The 24,203-nt window shown below is 34.2% G+C and overlaps 2 protein-coding genes across 3 annotated transcripts in view; both read right to left on the bottom strand.

The window, feature by feature from the left end:
• LOC144844733 (WD repeat, SAM and U-box domain-containing protein 1-like) overlaps window positions 1-24,203 on the bottom strand; it is a 200,410-nt gene that overhangs the window by 26,881 nt on the left and 149,326 nt on the right. For both annotated transcript variants that reach the window (XM_078701781.1, XM_078701787.1), the window contains exons 8-9: window positions 20,907-21,146; window positions 15,179-15,259 (exon numbers count right to left, since the gene is read on the bottom strand). In XM_078701781.1, the coding sequence (XP_078557907.1) occupies window positions 15,179-15,259; window positions 20,907-21,146 (321 nt within the window). The remainder of the gene's footprint in view (window positions 1-15,178; window positions 15,260-20,906; window positions 21,147-24,203) is intronic.
• On the bottom strand, window positions 11,315-13,957 carry LOC144852844 (zinc finger MYM-type protein 1-like). The gene is made up of 3 exons (XM_078710866.1): window positions 13,044-13,957; window positions 12,479-12,990; window positions 11,315-12,406 (listed from the first exon to the last, which is right to left on the bottom strand). Exons 1-3 carry the CDS (start codon window positions 13,955-13,957, stop codon window positions 11,475-11,477), a joined length of 2,358 nt encoding a protein of 785 aa, XP_078566992.1. The 3' UTR covers window positions 11,315-11,474.

Raw genomic sequence — 24,203 nt, 5'->3', positions numbered from 1 at the left:
AAAAAGAATGATAATACCGACAGCGTGGTTAGTAAGAAGTGTGAAAAATAAAAGATAATAAAAATAAGAAAGTTCTTGCGTATGTGTATATATTATTTATGGGCCTTTCTTCAGTACAGTCACGGTTGAGTGATCACGCTGAAAAGCTTATTAGGATTAAGTTACAGTATTTGAAAGATATTGTGAAATTTTTGTGAACATTGACATTTTACTTTTTGAGATAATTGACACACAAAATCTGTACAGAAAGAAATAAAGCGGAATAAGATTTCATACAATAACTAGATTTGAACTCGTCACTTTGACGAGTTCGGGTTATCCGCGCAAACGCAACATGCACATACGTTTAAAATATATGAACGCCGACAATTATTATACCATCTTATGACATGAAATAAATATTTTTACAGTGCTGAATTGTACCTATTTTGTAGCATACAGCATATTACAGTATTTACAGAATACATTGTATGTTATATACAGTGCAGCATAGACGAAATTTCGAGACCCATCTTTTAAATCCTATTATTAACAAGATGACGTCATCAAATTGACATATAAAGATAACAATTTTTGAAGATAATTATCTAAATAATTACATTAATACAAATTGGAAGAATTTTGAGCACGTAAAAGTGAGATGCGCTCTCGTTTAAATGCAATGAACTTTTACGCAAGAGATGAAAATATGACTTTTTGAATTCAACTGGCCATATGATGACGTCACAACATCTGTTTGGCAAAATATTCACATGAATTTGTATCTACAATCCAATAGCTTCCAGAAAACGTTTTAATCATGATTATCACTTTTTATTCTGACGAGTTATAACAGATTGAAATTTACTGTAAAGATGAAAATAGGTGACCCACGTTATTTACATTTTTAGACATGATGACGTCATAAAAATTAAAATATTTTTAACTCATGCGAAAGATAGTTGATTGACCTAGACAGTATTAAAATATATGAGGAAATGGAATACGTATAAGCGAGATGCGCTCTATTTAATGTAATGAGCAATAACGAAACAGTAAAAAATCCAATATTTTACATTCGTGTGGCCAAACGATGACGTCATAACATCCGAGGGGTAAAGATTCTGCATGAATTCATATCTACAACATATCTGCTTCTATATTAAATTAAAAAAATTGGGGGTAACGGTTGATCCTGAGGAGCTATAATAGATTCAAAATAGGCATAATTTTGACAAAATTGTGTCACTTTTGCAACTAAAGCGCGCGCAAATGGTCTAAATCAACGTGTTCGTATGACATCATTTTAATTGGAAATTATGTCAATCTTTTTTAAAATGACTAGGAAAGGCTGTAAAATCATAATTCAAGAGAAAAACACATGATTTCCATGCTCCGTGCGCACCTTACGCGTAATTTTTTTCGCGCGTGTGGGAATTTTTGACATGCTCAAAATGTCATGATCAGCGTAGAAAGTTGATTAGAAATTAATTTTGCGCATTTTGAAATTTTAAATGCGCGTGCGCGCGTAACTTCTTGTGAAACATGCCATTTTTAATCCATAGAAAGTTTGCGCTTGATATGACTTAAATTTTCAGTAAGTGTCAATACAAAATGACTTTTGGTTTATAATCTATGATCAATCATTGAAATTCATAAAATCGCGCGTAACTTACGCTGCGTGACTCTAACGTCATATAACGAAGTTTCTTGCACATCTACAGCTACAGGCCAATCATTTGATAAAGTTATACAAAGTTACGTTCACAATCAATAGGGGAAATGCGACACACAAAAATCCGGGTAAGAAAGAAGAATAACGAAGAAGATGAAAAAAAAGATATTTACAATCACATGGGTTATCCTGCAACTAAGTTGCGGATAACCAACTAGATTTGAACTCGTCACTTTGACGAGTTCGGGTTATCCGCGCAAACGCAACATGCACATACTTTAAACTATATGAACTTCGACAATTATTATGCCATCCTATGACATGAATTATATAGCATGAATATTATAGCTGCAACAAAAATCCGGGAAAGAAAGAAGAATAAAGATGAAAAAAAAAAAAGATATTTACAATCACAAGGGTTATCCTGCAACTAAGTTGCGGATAACCAATTATCCTGCAACTAAGTTGCGGATAACCAACTAGAACAGTTACATAAAGTAAGTACAAAATGTATCATAATGGGTGACTTTAATGAAAATCTTTTCAAAAAACCTTCCAGAGTGAACAATTTATTGTCAGAGAATGGGTACCAACAACATGTTACAAGTTCTACTACTGAAAGTAATACATTGATTGATCATGTATACAGCAAAGGTTTAGATTCAATACAGGTGGAAGTGACTCCTATTTATTATAGCTATCATGAGGCCATTCAAATAAAATTTTGATTACCATCTTTTATAATCTAATAATAGTAAAAGTAACATAGGCCTATAAGTCATATACAAGAATTTAAGTTAAAGATAATGTTATTACAATTATTATTTAACCATATTTCAGGCAGGAGTAATAATAATTACTACGCATCCAAATTATTACAGGTAATAGATTTTGGAATTAACGTCTCTGCGCCGAGTGGTGTTCTGACTTCTCCGCTAGCTTTTAGTAAGGTTTCAGGTGAGATCTTTCCAAGACTATGATCACGTATTTTGTGCAAATCACCTTGGGAGGATCTCATTCAAAATAGCATTACATCTACATTAAATAATGTGCATTGTAGTGAATACGAATTACAAAAACATCAATATGTATAAAATCATTGATAACAATCAAAAGTGAACTTCTACACACTGAACACGACATTCGTTTTTGTTTGATACAAATAACAATTATATATATATATTTTTTTATTTCATTCAGATGATATTTATTATAATTGAATCAAGTGAGGCTATAATACAAGTGTTTCAGATTTTCGAATATTATGACCACCTATTTTGTGTGAATAATCTTGGCATAATCATCCGCCATAGCATTACTACATCTACATGAAATAGTGTGCAGTGTAGTGAATATGTATTCAGGAAACATCACTATGTATTAAAGCATTTATAATAATTAAAATCAGCCTAAAAAAGTGTTCGGTTTTTCGCGTTCAATATGTGAATACATGTCTCTTAATTTCAATTTTATAATAACAATAATAATAATGTTCAATTTACTATAGCGCAAAGTTCAGGACGCCTCGAAGTGCTGAACAATCAACAGAAAAAAGAAAAGCATGTAACTCGTCACTTTGACGAGTTTGGTTATCCGCCGCGCAAGTGGTGCAACATTAACATTAAGGGGATAGGTTGAGGACAAAAGGAAGTGTTCACGTTGGCATTATGACCTGAACTGAAGAATATGATATGTTGTTATTGCTGAATTCTATTATTTTGATTCATATATAGTATACACAGTATAATCTGTATCCATATCACATACAGTGTAGAATAGATGAAATTACGGGACCCGCTATTTATTGCAATTTTTAACATGTTGACGGTTTTAAAATGAAACGCGAAGGTAGCAATTTCGGAAGGAAATTATCTCAGCAACAACATATTAACGTGTAGAAGAAATTTGAATACGTGAAATATTGATGCGCGCTCTTTTAAATGTAATGAATTATGACGCAAAAGATGAAAATACAACTTTTTTATCTAACTGGTCATATGATGACGTCACAACATCCGATTTGCAAAATTTTCACATGATTTCGTATCTACAATCCAATAGCTTCCAGAAAACGTTTTAATCGTGATTATCACATTTTATTCTTACGAGCTATAACAGATTAAAATTTACTGTAAAGATGTAATTAATGCCACACGTAATTTAAATTTTTAGGCATGATGACGTTATAAAAATTAAAATATTTTTAACTCATGCGAAAGATAGTTGATCGACCTAGACAATATCAAAATTGGGGTGAAAATGGAAAACGGATAAGTGGAGATGCGCTCTATTAAATGTGATGAGCTATGACGAAAGATACAAAAATCCTAAATTTTATATTCGCGTGGCCATACGATGACGTCACAATGTCCGGTTGGCCATATTAATACATGATCCGATATCTACAACTCATCAACTTCCAGAATATGTCATCCACAAAAAGTTGACCGTGCAGTTTAGAAATTACGACTGTTTAAAAAAAGGCATAATTTTGACGAATTTTTGAACTTTTTCATCAAAAACACGTGCAAATTGTCCAATTCGACGTGCTCGTTTGACGTAACTTTAAGTCGAAATTGTTTAAAAGTTGGTAAAATTACTAGAAAAGGCTGGAAAAACATAAATCACGCGAAAAAAAAATGTTTTTAATGCTACGTTCGCACCGCACACGTAAAAAATTGCGCACGCGTGGGAATTTTTTACATGCTTAAAACGACATGAAACGCGTAGAAAGTTGATTAGAAATTAATTTTCCGCATTTAAAAATTTTAAATGCGCGTGCACGCGTAACTTTGTGTAAAACACGCAATTTTTTTTCTACGGAAAGTTAGCGCATGATATAAAATAAATGTCAATATGTTAAGATAGTTAACAAAATGTTATGTTTGCAAGTTTTTGAGAAAAGCGTTACACAAAAATCATACAGCTTCGTTGCGGATAACCAACAATAGGTGATCATTTTATTCTAAATGATCACCTAATTACAGTACCAACAAGACCAATTAAGATTAGAAGCAGATATAGAGGAAAGAAAAATTTAATCACAAGAAAGAGTGAAAATGTTAGAATTAGAAAATAGAGAAGAAAAAGCTACAGTAATGCTAGGAATGTAGTAGATGAAATGAAGGTACAGCTGTAAAGGTTCCTATTTTGAAGGAATCAGATGATATTGATATATATTTTAGAACATTTGAACATTTGGCAAAAGCCACAGGTTGGGATAAGAGTATGTGGGCCGCTAGGAACTGAACTGTCTGGTAAAGCTAGGACAGCCTATGCATCCTTAACCATGAGCATGAGTTTTCATGAAAAGGGCGCTATAGAAATCTGGTAAATAAATAAACCATACAAGAATGTGTAGATTATGAGACCTTAAAGAAGGAAATCTTAGAAAAGTATGATGTATCCGCAGAGACCTACAGACTTAAATTTAGAAATTTGAACAGAGTTAAAGATATGTCAATCAGGGAGTGGCTGAATGAGCTCTCCCATTATATAAAATGTTGGATGAAATGTGCTAACGTAAAAGAAGATGATGCTGCAGGCATTATTGAAATGATTATAATGGAACAGGCACTTGACAAAAAGCCTGAAGATCTGAGGCTTTATCTTAGAGATAAACAAGTAAATAAGAGCTATGATATGGCTATGATAGCTGATGATTATATAGCTAATAGAGGTGGTCGTGGCTATTGGAATGCTGTAAATTCTGAAAATAAGTCTACATATTTTAAGGGCCAAGAAAATAGTAAAACTAAGAATAGTACTCAGAATAACCCGGGAGCTAGGCAGCAAGGATACAATACTTTAATTGTAAGGAGAAGGGACATAAAATAGGGGATTGTCCTAAGATGGTAGCAAAAGGAAAGACTAGTGACGCTAAGAAGGGCCCGAATGTGAAAGATGGCTTAAGATGTGAAGGAATAAAATCAGATAGACCCCAAGTAGTTATGGATACAGTCAGCTGTTGGAGAAAATCACCACAATGTATTTTATACCTCTAGTACCTGTAGTAATTCAAGTCCAGCCACAATTGAAAACTTGTTTGAATGTTTATCTGTTAAAAATGACTACTTAGTGTTGACACAATTAGCAAAGAGGCACAATATGAAAATTCAAAACGTGCCTGCAGATGGAAATTGTTTCTTTTATGCAGTATCTATCTCTCTTCATGCAGCAGGAATACAGACTATTAGTGCCACAGAAATGCGGCAGATGCTAATACACTTCTTAGATACAACAGACTCCTGCGAGGACTATATTGGTTTTTTTACAGATTCCCACAAGTGTTCCCGACGATGAAATTTCTCTTGAAATGCTGACACTACAACAACATCAGCAGCTCGAGTATTATATCGAAGGCCTAACAAATGGTGAATGGGCAGATAACCTAGCAGTCCAAGGTGTTGCTGACATGCTCAATATCAACATCAATGTGATAAACACTATCATCCTCGGCGATGTAGAAGTGAGAGCACGATAACTATCGGTCTGATTGGAGAGTTGCACTATGTAGCACTGGAAACTGCTGAAACAGATTTACACTTAGAACAAGAACAATCAGAACCTCTCAAATATTATGTTACTTATGAGTTGCCAATATTTTCATTTGGATGATGACAAAAGGGGAAAAAACCCTATTTTAAAAATTCATGTGGCCAAATGATGACGTCATACCATTTTGTACGTCTAATGTGTATATACATTTATATCTACAACTCATTGGCTTCCAGAATAAGTTAAAAAAATTGGGGGTCATCGTGCATTCTGAAGAGTTATATTAATTTTAAAAAGGCTTTATTTTTTACTATTTTTAGCACTTTTGTACAATTAATGTGCGCATGGTTGAGTGATCACGCTGAAAAGCTTATTATGGCTAAGTTAAAGTATTTGAAAGACATTGTGAAATTTTTGTGATCATTGTTATTCAACTTTTTGAGATAATTGTTAAACAAAAAGTGTACAGAAAGAAGAAGAATAATAATAACTAGAATTTAATTCGTCACTTTGACGAATTATAGGTGATCATTTTTATAATTTTATTGACATTAATATTTTTTAAACATGCACGTATGTTAAAATACAATCGGAAAATGTTGATGTATGCCATCCTATTATACGGTTATACTATAGTGCTGTGCCTATTATATGCCATATACATTATGTACAGTATATACTGTATATCTATATACAGTGTAGCATTGGTGAAATTACGGACACACATCATGTTCTAATTTTTTGGCACTGATGACATTATCAAAATAAACTTGTGGATAACAATATCGAAAGATAATGAATTGAGCAATAAAATATAACAATTGGAAGAAAATTTGGCACATAGAAGGACGGTGCGCGCTCTTTAAAAATTGTATAACTTTGACGAAAGAGATGAAAAAACTACTTTTTAACTTCAACTGGCCATATGATAACGTCACAACATCCGATAGGCTTAATTTTTATAATAATTCATATCTACATTTCACCAGCTCTCATAATAAGTTATAAACATCAAGGTCAACTTTAATTCAGAAGAGCTGTAAGGTATTCAAGTATACCCTGTAGGTGAAATTACGTAACCACCGTTATTTAAATTTTAAGACGTGATGACATCATCCAAATGAAAATATTGGCAACTCATAAGTAACATAATTGGTTGAGGTAGAATATATTAAAAATTTAAAGAAAATCGATCATAGATAAGCGAGTTGCGCTCTGTTGAATATGGTGGTCCATTACAAAAGGGGAAAAAACCCTATTTTAAAAATTCATGTGGCCAAATGATGACGTCATACCATTTTGTACGTCTAATGTGTATATACATTTATATCTACAACTCATTGGCTTCCAGAATAAGTTAAAAAAATTGGGGGTCATCGTGCATTCTGAAGAGTTATATTAATTTTAAAAAGGCCTTATTTTTTACTATTTTTAGCACTTTTGTACAATTAATGTGCGCATTTTGTCATTTTTAACCTGCTCGTATAGCGTTATTTTAAGTCGGAACAGACTCAAATTTGGTGAATGTACTAAGGATGGTGAGTAGAATACGATTTGTAAAAAAAATTCATATTTTTTACGCATTTTAAGAATTGCGCACGCAAAAACGCATTTTTGCGCAGTAATTTTTTGAAACACGCAAATGGCCTAACTCATGCTCTAAATTGATCAAAACTTAATTTTGAGCTTTTAAAAATCTTTACGCGCGATTTCACGTGCATGACCTTGAGACGCGCGAGTTTTTATTTGCTAATATTTTTTACCTTGACCTGAAATTTACGTGTAGTGAATTTCATAAATATGTCATAATCAATTATGGACATATGATTGATAATGTGATTTCACAAAATCGCGTATACGTGACGTCACGGTTGAGTGATCACGCTGAAAAGCAGTTTTGCGCAGTAATTTTTTGAAACACGCAAATGGCCTAACTCATGCTCTAAATTGATCAAAACTTAATTTTGAGCTTTTAAAAATCTTTACGCGCGATTTCACGTGCATGACCTTGAGACGCGCGAGTTTTTATTTGCTAATATTTTTTACCTTGACCTGAAATTTACGTGTAGTGAATTTCATAAATATGTCATAATCAATTATGGACATATGATTGATAATGTGATTTCACAAAATCGCGTATACGTGACGTCACGGTTGAGTGATCACGCTGAAAAGCTTATTATGGCTAAGTTAAAGTATTTGAAAGACATTGTGAAATTTTTGTGATCATTGTTATTCAACTTTTTGAGATAATTGCTAAACAAAAGTGTACAGAAAGAAGAAGAATAATAATAACAATAAAGATTTCATACAATAACAATAGGTGATCATTTTATTCTAAATGATCACCTAATAATAAAGATTTTGTACAATAACAATAGGTGATCATTTTATTCTAAATGATCACCTAATAATAATAAAGATTTTGTACAATAACAATAGGTGATCATTTTATTCTAAATGATCACCTAATAATAATAAAGATTTTGTACAATAACAATAGGTGATCATTTTATTCTAAATGATCACCTAATAAAGATTTCATACAATAACAATAGGTGATCATTTTATTCTAAATGATCACCTAATAATAAAGATTTTGTACAATAACAATAGGTGATCATTTTATTCTAAATGATCACCTAATAATAATAAAGATTTTGTACAATAACAATAGGTGATCATTTTATTCTAAATATCACCTAATAATAACAATAATAATAAAGATTTTGTACAATAACAATAGGTGATCATTTTATTCTAAATGATCACCTAAAAAAGAAGATGATGATGATTTTGTACAATCACAAGAGGTTATCCTGCAACTTCGTTGCGGATAACCAATAAAGATTTCATACAATAACAATAGGTGATCATTTTATTCTAAATGATCGCCTAATAAAATATATTTGTATCAATGAACTAGAAATCATTGTCTTAGAAATTAAGAAATTAATTGTACACCTTTCTTTTTAATCTGTTGGTATCGTCCTCCTAATATAGTTCAAACTTAAGTATTTTAGAAAATGTTGATCTTTTATTAGAAAGTACAGAATCTACAAATGATATCATGGTTGTCGTGATGTAAATTGTGACTTGTTAAGTCCAAACCCATCATGTTACACTACAAAAATGATTGATATTACTACAAATTATCACCTAAAAAACAGATCTAGGCCAGTTTGCCGACTCCCAAATCCAACAATAATAAAACTATGAAAAATCATACTTTAATCAATGGTTTCTATTGAGATACCTTGGTGTTTTGTAATGTCTTTTTCATATGCAAAAAAAAAAAAAATCACGAGGCTAGCTAACTGCTAAGCCAGCGATCACAAGGCCACCTAGATTAGGCCAAGCTAAGCTATACAGCCCAGCAAACCCACACATGTAGTGACGTACACCACGGTGAAGGTTGATCGTATTAATGTATGGCGTCACCAATGAAACATTAATTATTTTTAAATACAACACTACATTAAAATCGTAACATATTTATGTACTTAAATACCTTAAACTGAATTAAACTGAACATCGTATTTTTCTATGTTATAGTGTGCCGTTCGGGGGTGGAGAAGAGCTAAAAAGACTAGACGTCATCAGAAATCACCGAAGTAAATGATTACGGGGAAGGGAAACTACGGTTGAGTGAAATGAGATAATTCACATATTATAAATTGTATTATAGATCTCAGATTGGGTGCAATCATACAATTAAAAGATTCTGGATATTTATGATATACAGTATGTTCTTGTCTTGAGTCCACCCACAACACACCAACGTTGTCATGACAGATACCGAACTTTATATTTATCATTAAGGGATCTTGATATATTTTTTATCAAAGTATCTATAAAGAAAAAATTATTTTAAAATATGTGGTGATTCTCCAGGTGACAGTTGCTAATTTTTGATTTTGTAGATATAATTTTTCAACTGAGGAAAGGTTTTAGATGATGTTGAGAAACTCATTTTATTGTCAGTTCATTCACCCGGTGTTGCTTTCAAGCTTCCGTTCAGTCAATCAGCATAGGGATTGACCATTGCCTAGCTATACTCTTAGTTTCAGTAGTGGCATATATATTGATCATGTATTTATGTTGGTCAAATAAAACGATAAACCAATGTGGTTGTATGTATATGCTGGATAGTTTTCGCATTTTCCTACACTGGCAAACAATAATACAGATTATATAGTCCAGAATGCAGCATTTAATTTCTCATATTGCATGCTACAAGAGAATTAGGAGTGGTCAAGTATTTTGTTGCTTTAAGAGTTATTTTTGCCTAAATATGATGACACAAAGATTATTTACGCTAAATATTGTCTATTGGTACTTTACAATTTTAATTAAAAAAAAAAAATTCATTAACTTGTGGTTCATTAAAAATAAATTAGTCCATGGAGGAAGTCTAAATGGTGATACCAATAGTGATACCTACAACGCCCCACAGTAGGCATTATAACTACAGATTGCTTATAACGGTTAGTAGGGTTCAACCATATTTAAATTATCTACTAAAGTCACAAGTCACAAATAAATTTATTTGATCCATGAAGAAAAAAAAATACAAAGCAGCCGCGTAACAAGGGGGTCTTGTCAGGGGGGGGGGGGCAAACAGGGGCTGATCCTTCCAGACACCAAGTACTTGAGCCACAGCACCCCCATGGTGGGGGCTGTGGCGAAGCCAATTTTGGTAAGTGACACCCCTAGATCGTCGGAAATGGTACTCTCGCACATAAAATTCATGATAAATGGCGCCTCCAACTAGGCTAGGCCTAGTAGTAGTTGGCCTGGAAATAACACTCCCATTTATTGCACAGCAATCAGCAAAATGATCGTACATTTTCCACCGTTAAAAACACAGGTGACATAACATTTTAAAACCCAATCTAACATTGGATCCGCGCCTGGCAAAGGTAGTAATTTTTCCGGTTAGAAGACTGAAAGATTAAGTATTGGAGCGACAGCCAACCACGGAAGTACGTTCGTTTTGCTGATCGCTAGCGCGTTACATACGATTAGTAGGAGTGTATTTTTTTAAGGTGGCCTCACACGCACAGCACAGCGTCAGAATTTGTGTATGAGAGATGCCCGCGCGTGTTCTATGGACCGGAACCGCGCTTGGTAAACCTGTCTCTCAACGTATATAAAAAAAACACAAACAAATACGACATATTAACGCAATGTATATTAAGATTAGCCATATACTTGTGTGTTTGAACTAAATAATAAACTATACAGTAGTCTATAAACATTAAGTGTTACATGTACTAGTAATTGTCCACTTTGTCTGTGATCATTTGAATTTTATAAGCATTCAAAGTTGAACATTTCGTCTTCCTGTAACTGTCATGCGACTAAATGTGTTGATAACGCTGTCAAAGTTTGCATTTTCAGAAAGGTCTCTTTCAACTGATATTAGGGTTAACGATGATAGCCGTTCTTCTCCCATGGTTGACCGCAAGTAGTTTTTAACGAGTTTCATCTTACTGAATGATCTTTCTGCTGTGGCAGAAGCCACCGATATTGTTGCAAATATGCGAAAAAGGATTCCCATGTTTGGATATGCAGTGTGTAAACTATTTTTGAAAACCCAATGCAGCATATCTTGCAAAGTTTCAATAGTTCCTTTCTCAGGTTTAAGTTCTTTATACAGCAAGCAAAACTGTTCATATTCTTTTTCAGCTAGTCCAATATCAATATCTTCCGAGTATGACCTAGCTAAATCACTGAACATGTCCATCTTTCCCAAATTAGCAGGCATTAAGCAGCCGAAAGGTCTAACCCGGTTATGGAAATCAGCAAATCTGTTTTTAAGTTCATTAATAATCTTATCGTATATAAAATAAAATACGTCTCTTCTGAATCTGTCTTTTGGATCTTCATGGGGTTCATCAGTAGCTTGTTCTCCTGGCATTCTTTTTCGTCTACGAAGTCTTCGCCTTGTGAATGTCGCAGTGAGTTCCTCTTCTGCAGCAATGGATGTTGCTGTATTTATGCAATCCCTAAAATGCTCTTCTGATCGTCTTTTAGTTACTATTTCAGTTGTGCTTGTAATCATAGCTGACGCAGTAACCACGTCTATCTTTATTTTCTGAAGGTATTCAGAAAGAATGTTGATGTCTGCTAAAATGTTTATCCACATTTCCAATAGAACCAAAAACTCAAACTTGCTGATGGCATCTAATAGGCCCTGTGCTTCACCTACATTTTCAGGAGTTTTCTCCCTTCCTACAATCTTCTCTAAAGCTAATAACATTGCTGGGTAAGTATCTTTAACAGCCTTTACTGCTTTGTACTTACAGTACCATCAAGTTTCGCATAACCTTTGCAAAGTTGTTCTCTTCATTTTAAGCTTGTCTTGAGCATCTTGAAAGATATCCAGTCGTGGGTGGCTCCCGGTGATAAATGTATAGAGCTTTTGCACTGTCCCAAAAAAAGTTACAGCATCAACACATCCATTACACGCGTGTACCAGTACTAAGTTTAAATTATGTGCACAGCAGTGTACATATGTAGCAGACGAGTTTTCTTTTTTTACGCGAGCCTGCAAACCAGTTAAATGACCAGACATGTTGTTGGCTCCATGATATGACTGACAACGAATCCGCTTTATATCTAATCCATGTTTTTCCAAAAGCACTTTTAATTGTTTGAACAAATTTTCTGAGTTGCTAGACTTTAAATCTGCAAACTGCAAAAAGCGTTCTTGAATAACAAAGGTATCATCTACGTATCGCAAACAGAACGATAACTGGTCTTTGTGTGAAACATCAATTGTGCTATCAAGTATAACACCACAGAAGTGACATGCGATAGTATCATTCGTGTAACTTCCTCAGAAAGTGCGTATATAAAGTCATTCTGAATCTTAGGGCTCATGTACATGGCATGTCGAGGACTTGTGGCTATGTGCTTTGCCAATACCCCATCGTATTTGAACAGAAGCTTAACTAATTCTAAAAAGTTGCCTTCATTTTCACTTTTTACTTTGCTCGTACAACTAAATCGAAGTTCTCTGTGTTCCCGAAATGCAAGGTTCTGTTTGGCCAAAAAGAATGTTATATCAAGCAGACGATGCAACACCGCTCTATTTTGCGCAATTTGCTGCTCATACACTCTGAGTTGCTGTTTGTCTACAGTCATGCCAATGTTAAGACGTTTGGTGGTCGCTACAAATTGTCTTACAGAATCGTGATGAATAGATGACTGTTCGTGAGCGCGAAACTTTTCTGTAGCTTTCTTCCACTTGACGAATCCATGCGCAGGTTCTATAAATGATGGATTGAAATGACTATCTAATCTATCTGCAAACAGCCAACACGGAAAACAGTATGCGCAATCTTTCTTTACTGAATATACTAGCCAATCTCTAACAGATTTAAGGCCATTTTTCATATCCCTGTAATACCATGACGGTCGGAATGATCTCATTAATTTATTTTGAGGAAATTTAAAGGGTTCATGTAGTCCTGGTTGACATGGACCTTTTTCCATAACTGCCCGAACAAACGCTGGTGTTCTTATTTTGTTCACAAACAGTGCTGGATCTGTTGGAAACGAATTTGTAGGATCGAGCAATAGCGAAATCGGTTCTTTCTGGATTTCTTCTATTTGAAGTATGTTCATGTCTTTAGGCTCGATTGTTGGCTCACTTAATTGTGCATCTTTGTTGTCTTGTAGTTTGGAAACGTTTCCGATTGCTGTTTTTAAAGTGTCGGTTTCTACATCACTGCTATCATTCCGCTGGTCCAGGTCCTGTTGAAAGTAATAAGGTGTATACTTATTGAATTTAATCATTACGATGCTCAGATATTTATCTTACAATAGTGATATGTGATGTGACGAATGATGAATCGAGTAGAGTTATACATTTATCTTAACTTAATAACTATACTATCAAAAGCGGACAACCAATTCAATACTGTGGTATTGTTATTATTGGCACTAGTGTTTAGAAATTGAAATATACGATACCCCAACTGTCCCGAAGTTATGCGCAGGCGTCTATGGTTGGACCTGTATAAAAATATGTATAATATTAATGCTAACATTTTTTAGAATCGTTCTGATAAGCGGATCTTACGTCCCATAGATTATACACGTCACTTATCTACATACTTTCACTATCAACTGACTACAAAACATTAACCATTTTTACCTACAATAATTTATTATTTAATTTTTTTTAATGATGTAGGCGTATTTAATATTATCATACAATTTGCTTTATTATACAGTACCTCAATTTCCATTGGCACAATAGTTTGGGGCTGCAAATGACTCACAGATTGGTCTTCCTCTCTAAGATTAGTCGTAGGCCTGTTGTCTGATCTTGTTGTAAATCTGTGCAACCCTCCTCCTGGTGGTACTGACTCTCTGTACCTAAACTTCGCAGCCTATCTCTTCTTAATGTTTTTTTACAATAAAAACACTTTGTTCGTTCTTTTGAAAACATCGCGGAATGAATTTAATAATTTTATTCCATGCCAAAAGAAAGTGAATGCCTGTCCGGGAGTGAATGAAATGCTGTAATGCCCTTACAGGTAGGCAACTCGGCAAATGCATGGCGGCTTAGATAAAAGACGCCAAAAACCACAGTCAACTGACCGCATGTTAATGTACTGATAAGCAGTGCGTCTTCCCACGAGTTTGTCAGTCAGGATTTTGTGTATTTCATATCATCTTACTTGAATATCATACTGTACTGTGACTCATTTGACTCATTTGAAGCCATATCATATATCGTATATTTTATTCTTATCTTATATTTTCTTTCTTTTATCCCTTCTTTGTATTTTATTTTATTTTATTTTTTTTACTTGTTACCCAGCCCGATCAGATAATTCTGTATATAATATAATTTAAAAAATGGAATTAATCAAAATATAATATTTACTACGGTGTATACTCCGTCATAACATATCGAATAAAGATAGTATACAGTACGTGTGCTCACATTAAATAAATTGTAAAGAGTGCCAGATATGGAAACATAACATAATTTGTAAATTTACTAACCTGATTCTTTTTGAGTGAAGAAAGTATTTTCTTTGACTGCTTTTACACTACGCAATAATTTATTCCTGTGCCCAAGTGGTTCTGAAAAAAAAGAATTATGCTTTAGCCATGGAGAAATAAGTTAACTAACGTATTTCTCCATGCTTTAATTTAGAACACAAACAATTTAAGAACTATACAGAATATAGGTGATATTTGTGATACAGTAGTAGATTTTTATTTTAATAAAACAAAATACGTGCAAATACAACATGCACATTAAAACATTTGCACAAAGTTCATGTTTTTGTATTATTGTTATTGTATTATATGATCATACTTGGAGAATTTTAAAAATGGTGGCCAAAACAAAAAGATAAAATATATTGGTAACCAGTAGAGGTACAAAGTTCATTTTAGTGTCAAATTGCTCAGAACATATGTTTCTATACTCATCATCTTGTCAGAATCAACATTTCCGGAATTATGACCTAGTATGCTCATATCTTGACGCAATGTTACCGGATATCACTTTAGGCTATGCATGCGCAGCAATCAAAGGCAAATTAAATTTGGTTATATGAAGAAAAATCAAGGAATTCATGAAAATGTCCATGTATCGTCTGACACGACACCAAGAGCTACAAATTGCAATCAAACTATCAACTTAACCTAACCCTCTAAATAATCTTCTCAACTATCAACTAAATAAACTCTTCCAATTATCAAATTAACATAACCCTCTAAAAATTCTATCAACTTAACATAACCCTCTAAATATTCTCTTCAACAAAGAAAGCAGATAAAAGCTGTGCATATATGGATATACAGTATACTATGACACATAATAGGTACAACTCAGCATTATAAGCGTATATTCATCATGTTATAGGATGGCATCAACTTTTTTCGATCGTATGTTAAAGTACATGCATGTTAAATTTAATTAAAATTATAAAAAAATGATCACCTATAATTCGTCAAAGTGACGAATTAAATTCTAGTTATTAGGTGATCATTTAGAATAAAATAATCACCTATTGTTATTGTATGAAATCTTTATTCTTATTCTTATTAGATGATCATTTAAAATAAAATGATCACCTATTGTTATCTTATGAAATCTTTATTAGGTGATCATTTAGAATAAAATGATCACCTATTGTTATTGTATGAAAACTTTATTGGTTTTCCGCAAGGTATTGCGGATAACCAGCTTAAAAATACGTATTTATTTGTAGAAATCGCTTTCTACTCATCATCCTTAGTACATTCACCAAATTTGAGTCCATTCTGACTTAAAATAACGCTAGACGAGCAGGTTAAAAATGACAAAATGCGCACATTAATTGCAAAAAAGTGCTGAAAATGGTAAAAAATAAGGCATTTTTAAAATGAAAATAATTCTTCAGAATGCACAGTGACCCCCAATTTTTTAACTAATTCTGGAAGCCATTGATTTGTAGATATGAATTCATGTACACATTTGACTTACAAATGATGTGACGCCATCAAATGGCCACTTGAATTTAAAAATTAGGTCTTTTTCTCTTTCGTCATAGATTATCACATTCAATAGAGTGCATCTCGGTTATTTTGTTCCTGATTTTCGCTCAAATTTTAGTATAAATAATAAATTAATTATCTTTCTCATGAGTTGTCAACATTTTCATTTTGATGATGTCATCACGCATAAAAACTTGAATAACCTAGGCCGTGTTATTTCACCTACACCATATTTTTTAATATCTTACAGCTCTTCAGAATTAAAGGTGACCTTGATGATTATAATTTAAATCATATAAAAAATAAGCTTATCGGATGTTGTGAGCCAGTGCGCCCTCATGGGCTGGTGCTGGTTCTGGCTGGTGCAACCTTATTGCCGGTGATGTTATGAAATGGCCAGTTGAAGTTAAAAAGTAGTTTTTTTCTCTCTTTCGTCAAATTTATACAAATTTCAAAGAGCATGCAGTGCACTTGTACGTGCCAAAATTTCTTCCAAATCTTATAATTCTTTGCTCAATTCATTATCTTTCGAAATTGTGATCTTCAAGTTTATTTTGACAAGGTCATCATACCAAAAAATTAGAACATGGTGTGTTTCCCGTAATATGACCTATGTTACACTGTATATAGATATACAGTACACTGTGCTGTATAGAGTATTATATTCTATGACACTTAATAGGCACCAATCAGCACCATAAGCATATATGCATCAGGTAATAGGATTGCATAAATCAATATTTTGCAGTCATATTTAACATACGTGCATGTTTAAAAAAAAATTAAATATCAGTAAAATTATAAACATGATCACCTATAATTCGTCAAAGTGAAGAAATGAAATAGTAAATTATTCTGCAGGCACTTTCAGTACTAGTGCACTGATTTTCAAAGTGGTACAGTAATTGGAAATATCATAACAAACATAATAAAGTAAAGACAAAGAGTAATCAAAATAATGAATAGAGAAAATATACATTAAAAAATAAAAATCAATTTTAGAAATAAAAAACAAAACTTGGTTTAAATGTTGCGCATTTAATATTAATATACATATTTTTAAAGTTAATTTTTAATTCATTTGGAAGTTCATTCCAGCTTTTAAATGAACGATAAGTAAAAGTTTTTTTGCCTTGACAAATATTCCAGGTGGGGACAACGAAATCATTATGGCTTTGGCTTCGTGTGCCTTTAGAATGGGTTGTACTATTAAAATTCAATTTTGAGGTCAGTACCGTTTTCCAATTCGACATGCTATTCCTTATCACGGTTATCATGTTCTTTAGGATCGCCTTGTCTACAGTAAATGGTCCTTTGTTCCTCGTCCTCTTTTTATGCAACTTTTTTGCTCATCAGCTAGAATGTCGCTCCTATCAAGGTGCTGGTACGGCTTTTCTCCCAAGATTCCAGTGAGTAGTTTCCACATTATTGGCAGACAGGCAATAGGATGATAGGTTGGCGCCGTAATCTATGGCGACATGGCTCTGAGATTTGTGCTAGTTTTTGTCGTGATTTCTACGTTATTTGTAATGTTTGCACAAGCTATGTTTACATACTCTAGAGAAGAGTTAATTGCAATTAAGGATCGCTTTACAAATGTCAGTAGTTTTGTTTTTGATGGCTTTCCCGACGATATAAAGTTAAGCCTACCAAACCGAAGTCCACCATTGCCAAGCCCACCGCGTCGGCGGAAAAGAGGAAGGAGAGGTGGCCTGCTCGTTAGACTCTGTCGCAAATAACCGAAACCTGGCTTGATCAATCAGTACTGAAACAGGCAATGATACCCACCGGAATTAGTCTACATCGCTTAGATCGGGACTTTGACGTTACGGGAAAATCCTGTGGTGGTGGAGTGTGTCTCCTTGTAAACAAAAAATGGTGTACCGATATTAAAGTTGTTCACAAAATCTGTACTACCGAATTTGAGCTACTTACCATTAAATGTAGACCGTTTTTCCTGCCGAGAGAACTGTCATCAATAATTGTTTCTGTTGTTTACATACTACCGGAAGTGAACGCGGACGATGCAGCGATCAATCTGTCAACAATACTATCAGATATTGAAACAAAGTCTCCAAAAGGAACACTTATTATGATGGTAAACCTAAAGAAGAAGACTCCAAAATTGTATCAACATGTAACAGTAGCGACAAGAGGTAATAACACTATTTATCATTGTTATTCAGCCATTAAGAACGTGTTTACTGAAGCGTCCGCCGCTAGGAGAGTCCGACCATAACATGGTATACCTCATCCCTGCATACTGTAACTTTTATAATACAATTTGTCTCTCTTTTTAAATTGGGGTTATAATGAAATTTCCCCAATCATCCGGGAAGGTTTCCTCATCCCAAATTTTCTGACAAAGTCTGAGAAGTATGCCAGCTTCTCCTGCAGATTTAAGCTTTGCCAACAGTTAGCTTTCTCACTGCACTGATGATTTCTTCCATTGTCGACTTTCTTTTGATTGCTTGAACATTGTGTTAGTTACAAATAGATTATTGACGGCACAGAAATTTAGGAGCTTCTCTCCAAAACCAAAACCTCCCATGACATTTTCCCATTCTTTCCATTCTTGTCCAATCTTGGCATTAAAATCGCCCATGATAATAAGAAGGTCCCTGTTGGGTGTGGCATTTATGGCAGTTTAAAGTTGGTCGTAGAATCTATTTAAAAGTGCTTCTCTTTCCTTTGGTTTATTAACATCAACCCTTCCAATTTCGGTTCGGTTTCCAATTGGCTTTGGAGTTTCTGCATCATACTGCTCTACGTCTCATAGGCCCATTGGAGGAGGAGAAGCTGTATTTCTTTTTCTTCTTTTCTTCAGGAGCTTTAACCCTGTTTAGGTTTCTCATCATTAGAGAAGTTTCCGCTCAAATTTAGCTGGGCGGCTGAGCAAACCTCTCCTAGCCACCCTGACTCATTCGTAACTGGCAGACCTGTGCTGACAGCTAGTCACCCCACCGTGTAAAGGAGAGCCAGGACGATTACCTTTATCTGCACAAGTCGGTCACCAATAAACAACCAGGGGTGGTGTCTTCCTTGAGGTCCATCACAAAACGTGATAAGTAAAATATAATATTAGAATGAATATAAATATGTAAATTTCGAAAAATTTGATACCAAATTTAAGTTTCTACGACCAGTACTTACAGGGATATGAAGATGTCCCATTAGACTGAATATGAATGCATGCCTTCTCAACATTTGAGACTAAAATTGACTTGCTGTGACCAGTGGTTGTCGAGATACACCTATTTGTGTTTGTTCATATAACCTTTGACCCTGACTCTTTGACCTTTTGTAACATTTTTCAAAATGTGTAACAAATAACAAAATGTATATTTCGACCAATTTAAGACCAAATTCAAGTGTCTACGACCAGTAGTTACGAAAACACATATATGCCCTGGTCAGAAATGGCATTTCCGGTCATTTTTTACTAAAATGTCCCATTAGACTGAATATAAATGTATACCTTCTGATCAATTTGAGACCAAAAATACCTTGCTGTGACCAGTATTTGTTGAGATTTAAGGACTTATTGGTGTTTGGTCTTATAACCTTTCACCCTGACCTTTGACATTTCGCAACATTTTCAAAATGTGTAACCAAGCCAAAATTGATTGTTTGACCACCCTAAACCAATTTCTGAAGTCAAATTCTCTGGACCTCAAAGTGCATATGAAAGTTGATCTAGCTACTAGAGTACTATTTAAAACCAACCATTTAAATAATCTCTCTCAAACTAAAAAAATAATTTAAAAAATTGAGTAGAAAATCGATCCTGCGACCCCCTGGGCCATAGCCTCAATACAAGCCTACTGAGCCATAAGCTCGCTGATTTTTCACTACGAAAGTAATTGAGTGTGTTCCGTTTTAGTCGTGTACAGCGCCACCTACCGGTGGTTCCGGAGACATTGCGTCAAGATTCTGTGACTCAGCTTGCCATATCTCAATAACTACGAGGTCACAGGTCAAAACATCAAAAATGTCATTTCCGGTAACAAGTCTCTGTGATTGTCGGTTACAAAGATACAAGCATATCAAGTTGTAAGCGACCATTTAAAATATACTCTAGCTCTTCAAGTTTGCACACAATTCAGGATAGTAAGAACACAAAATTCCATTATGTACGCACATATTAATGTTTAACTCATTATTGATTGTTTGCAAAAATTAAAAAAAAATGTAAAACTATTCAATTTCATATCTGGACAAGTAAAATAAAATTACTACATACCGACAGCAAGTCCACTGGCTAGCATATCACTATCCATCATAATTAACTCCTGGCCATCGATGCAATTTTCTTTGAACGTTTTGGAGTATTGACTTAGGCCAAGTAGTTGAAGCCATTCACAAACATCTTGTACCGACCAATCTTTTAAAGCGGTAGACTCCAAAAGCTGATTGTCTATTTCACCATCTTTTGATCTTGAAATTAATGGTTGAGTTATGTTATAAGCAATTGACCTACACCCTGTAAATACAAAATATTATTATTTATTTAGTACATGCTTTTTGCAATGATAATGTAGAAAATATCTAAAGACTTACTAACTAACTATGCTCATCAGATGACAAATAGACATTCTATGTTCTTCAGATACACAATATATAAGTGATTATTGGAAACGGATAAATATTCTTAAAATTATAGATAGGTGGATTTAGCTGAAAATACCTTTTAAATAAAATTGCAAAAGTTTGTTTTATTGTCCAAAATCAACCCTGGTCTGCCCAGTATAATAAAAAAATTAGTAATTGTGGCACATGCAAGCGAAATCAGACATAAGTTGGAGTTTTCAAAATTGCAATTTTCACAAATACAAAAACTACATAATTCAAGATTTAAAATAGTGAAAAAAATATCTTGATACCATGTCCATGAGAAACAATGCTCTTCCATAGCTATTTTCAATCCCTCCCACTGTGTGAACTTGCTATTGTTTCTGGCTTTCACATAAGTCCCACACTATTCGAGTTATATTCCAAGTTTCCTGGACTTTCTGCATTCTCACTCCTGAGGACGATCAAAGCATATTGATCGAAATGTTGAGAAACTCAACAGTTCTTTTCAGAACTTATATATGTGGTGTACCGGAAACTTTATATCAACATTTGATTTCAAACAATATATTACCCAGCTCTACGGGAAACCGTTACATCAACTTGTCAGAAGTTTTGAATGTTTATTTATCAAACGCGCTAAACTTGTTAACAACCTGACCTTTCTTAAGAGATGCAGAGACTCCAATGTTATCCTAAGAGGACTCCAGATAAATACGCCCATTCAAAAAGAGCAGCTTTTGACATTCTCAAAAGGGCCAGCCAGTCCTTATTGAGGGAACAAATCAGCCACACCAGGTTTCTACTCAACTTTACCGAGAGAAACCAGCACCAACTCTTAGCTGTACTCAGTTTAATGCCACGACTGTAGTCAACTTAAGCAGTCGTGACTTGTCACAATCCGACAAATCAGTTCTCGTACTTGGCTTAAACTTTGCTACAGCACCTTCAACTATACTATAGATCATCCAACGAAAATTGTAAATTGGCGTAAATTTAAATAAATCCTTCCTAAATACTGTACGGATCTTTATCGACGAACTAATAATAAACTTTGATCGAAAAACACTTTAAACGAAATGAACATTTGGTAATGTCGTACTCCGAAAATGCCTCGATAGTGCATGTTGTGTTGTGTTTTGGTGGTCTGTTAACCTCAGATATATACCCTACAGCCGGGTGAATAACTCAATGTAATTTAGTATACAATGATTGCAGTAATCGCCGTGTCTATAACACAAATCAATAAAACGACAAATACGCCACACACTTTTTTTCGGCCGTGTACATACAAGACATTTCATGTTTATTTTATGCCTATGAAATAATAAAAGAACACCATGTTTCTTATTTATTTTTATTGTTTATACTGCATACCATTATTATATAAAAAACCTTCATACGCCAGAAAAAAGTTCACGATATTACACTCCACTCAGGGGTGTAAATATACCACGCTAACGCTTGCACACACACCCACACACGGAGGGCCAAGGCGGTAATTAAAACTGAAATGGAAAATGGTGTACTTTTGGAGCGTGATGACGTCAGCATTCACACGAATACTGTAGGAGTGCGTGTGTTTAGAAAATAACTCGGTTGTGGGTATTTTCCGAAGATTTTAAATCGCGTTTTCTTTTTAAACTCTTGAATTCATAAATAGTAATTCACTATGTAGGCCTATTTACACAACTAATGCTAACCCATAACTCTAGGCCTACTCTTCTTAATTCAAAAAAAGAGTCAGGTGCGTCGAATCCACGTCTAGCGACGGTCGCGGGTATGTTGCATCTTTTTTTTTTTTTTTTTTGAGAATTAAGGGGGGTGGCAAACCACCCTATTCACCCCCCTAGATCCGCCACTGAACACATCTTACCAGCAGCCAAAGGTAATGTCACCGTATGTTTACCATATTTGGGAAAGCTTTCTCAACGTATCCAGCGAGTACTACAAAACGCCGACATCAAAGTATTTCATAGCGCAGTCAACAAGTTGTCACAGTGTCTTCAAACACACAAGGACAAACCATCTAAACACAGCCAACCTGGTGTATACTGTATCCCATGTGAATGTGGAAAGGTATACATGCCAGAAGAGGAGAGCAAGACAAATCAGCAATAGTTATGCATTCTCACAAACAACAATAATAATCTTTATTGTCTTTCTTTTCTGTTCTTTCTCACATACATAAACTTAAGACAAAAAACAAAAAAAAAAAGCTTTCACTATCGAGTTTTGGCCTTTAAAATAAATAAGACTTAAAACTAGAATGTATATCATTTCTGAGAAAGGGTAAACTGAAGAAAAGTAAAATTACATAAATGAAAATTAATAAGTCACTGACATTATTAATACTATACACTTCTAAATAAATGTATGCATGATGTTTTCCAGTAACTGCGTATTAAATCATGTTTTATTATTGACCACTGCTGTATTTTTGCTTAAATCGTCTATTACTTTACATTTGGATGTCAGCACAATACACGGTGTATCCAGCAGCACTGATTTATACAGTCAAAATGTGGAATATTTACCGGAGTTTCTAGGCCAGGTGAGAGAGAGATGTAGCATAACAACAACAACATGCTACAGGGCTGAAGTCAGCTTTTTCTCATGGTACTTTGGGCCTAGCTTCTTGGTTTTAGAATCTCGTAATAGATTGTTGTCTGGTTTCGTGATTTAAACTCTTTCAGTTTTGGTAGCTGATATGTATTGCCTAGAAGGAACAAATACTGTAGCCCACGTTTATATTATTCAAATCATGTGGCCACATTTTGTATTTTGTTATTAAGTGGGGATATTGAGCCCAATCCTGGACCATCCGACGTCTTGCATATATATTACCAAAATGTTCGCAGTCTGAAAAACAAGCTAGATGTGTACAGCTCGGAACTCACATCACAATTAATTCAGAAGAATCTGGACATCGTAGCACTGACAGAGACCTGGTTGAATAGTCATGTTT

The sequence above is a fragment of the Antedon bifida genome, chromosome 1 (genome assembly GCF_963402885.1).
Source record: "Antedon bifida chromosome 1, ecAntBifi1.1, whole genome shotgun sequence".
NCBI classification, from domain to species: domain Eukaryota; kingdom Metazoa; phylum Echinodermata; class Crinoidea; order Comatulida; family Antedonidae; genus Antedon; species Antedon bifida.
The sequence above is the reverse complement of the archived record's forward strand: the minus strand, read 5'-3'. Positions and strand labels throughout refer to the sequence as shown.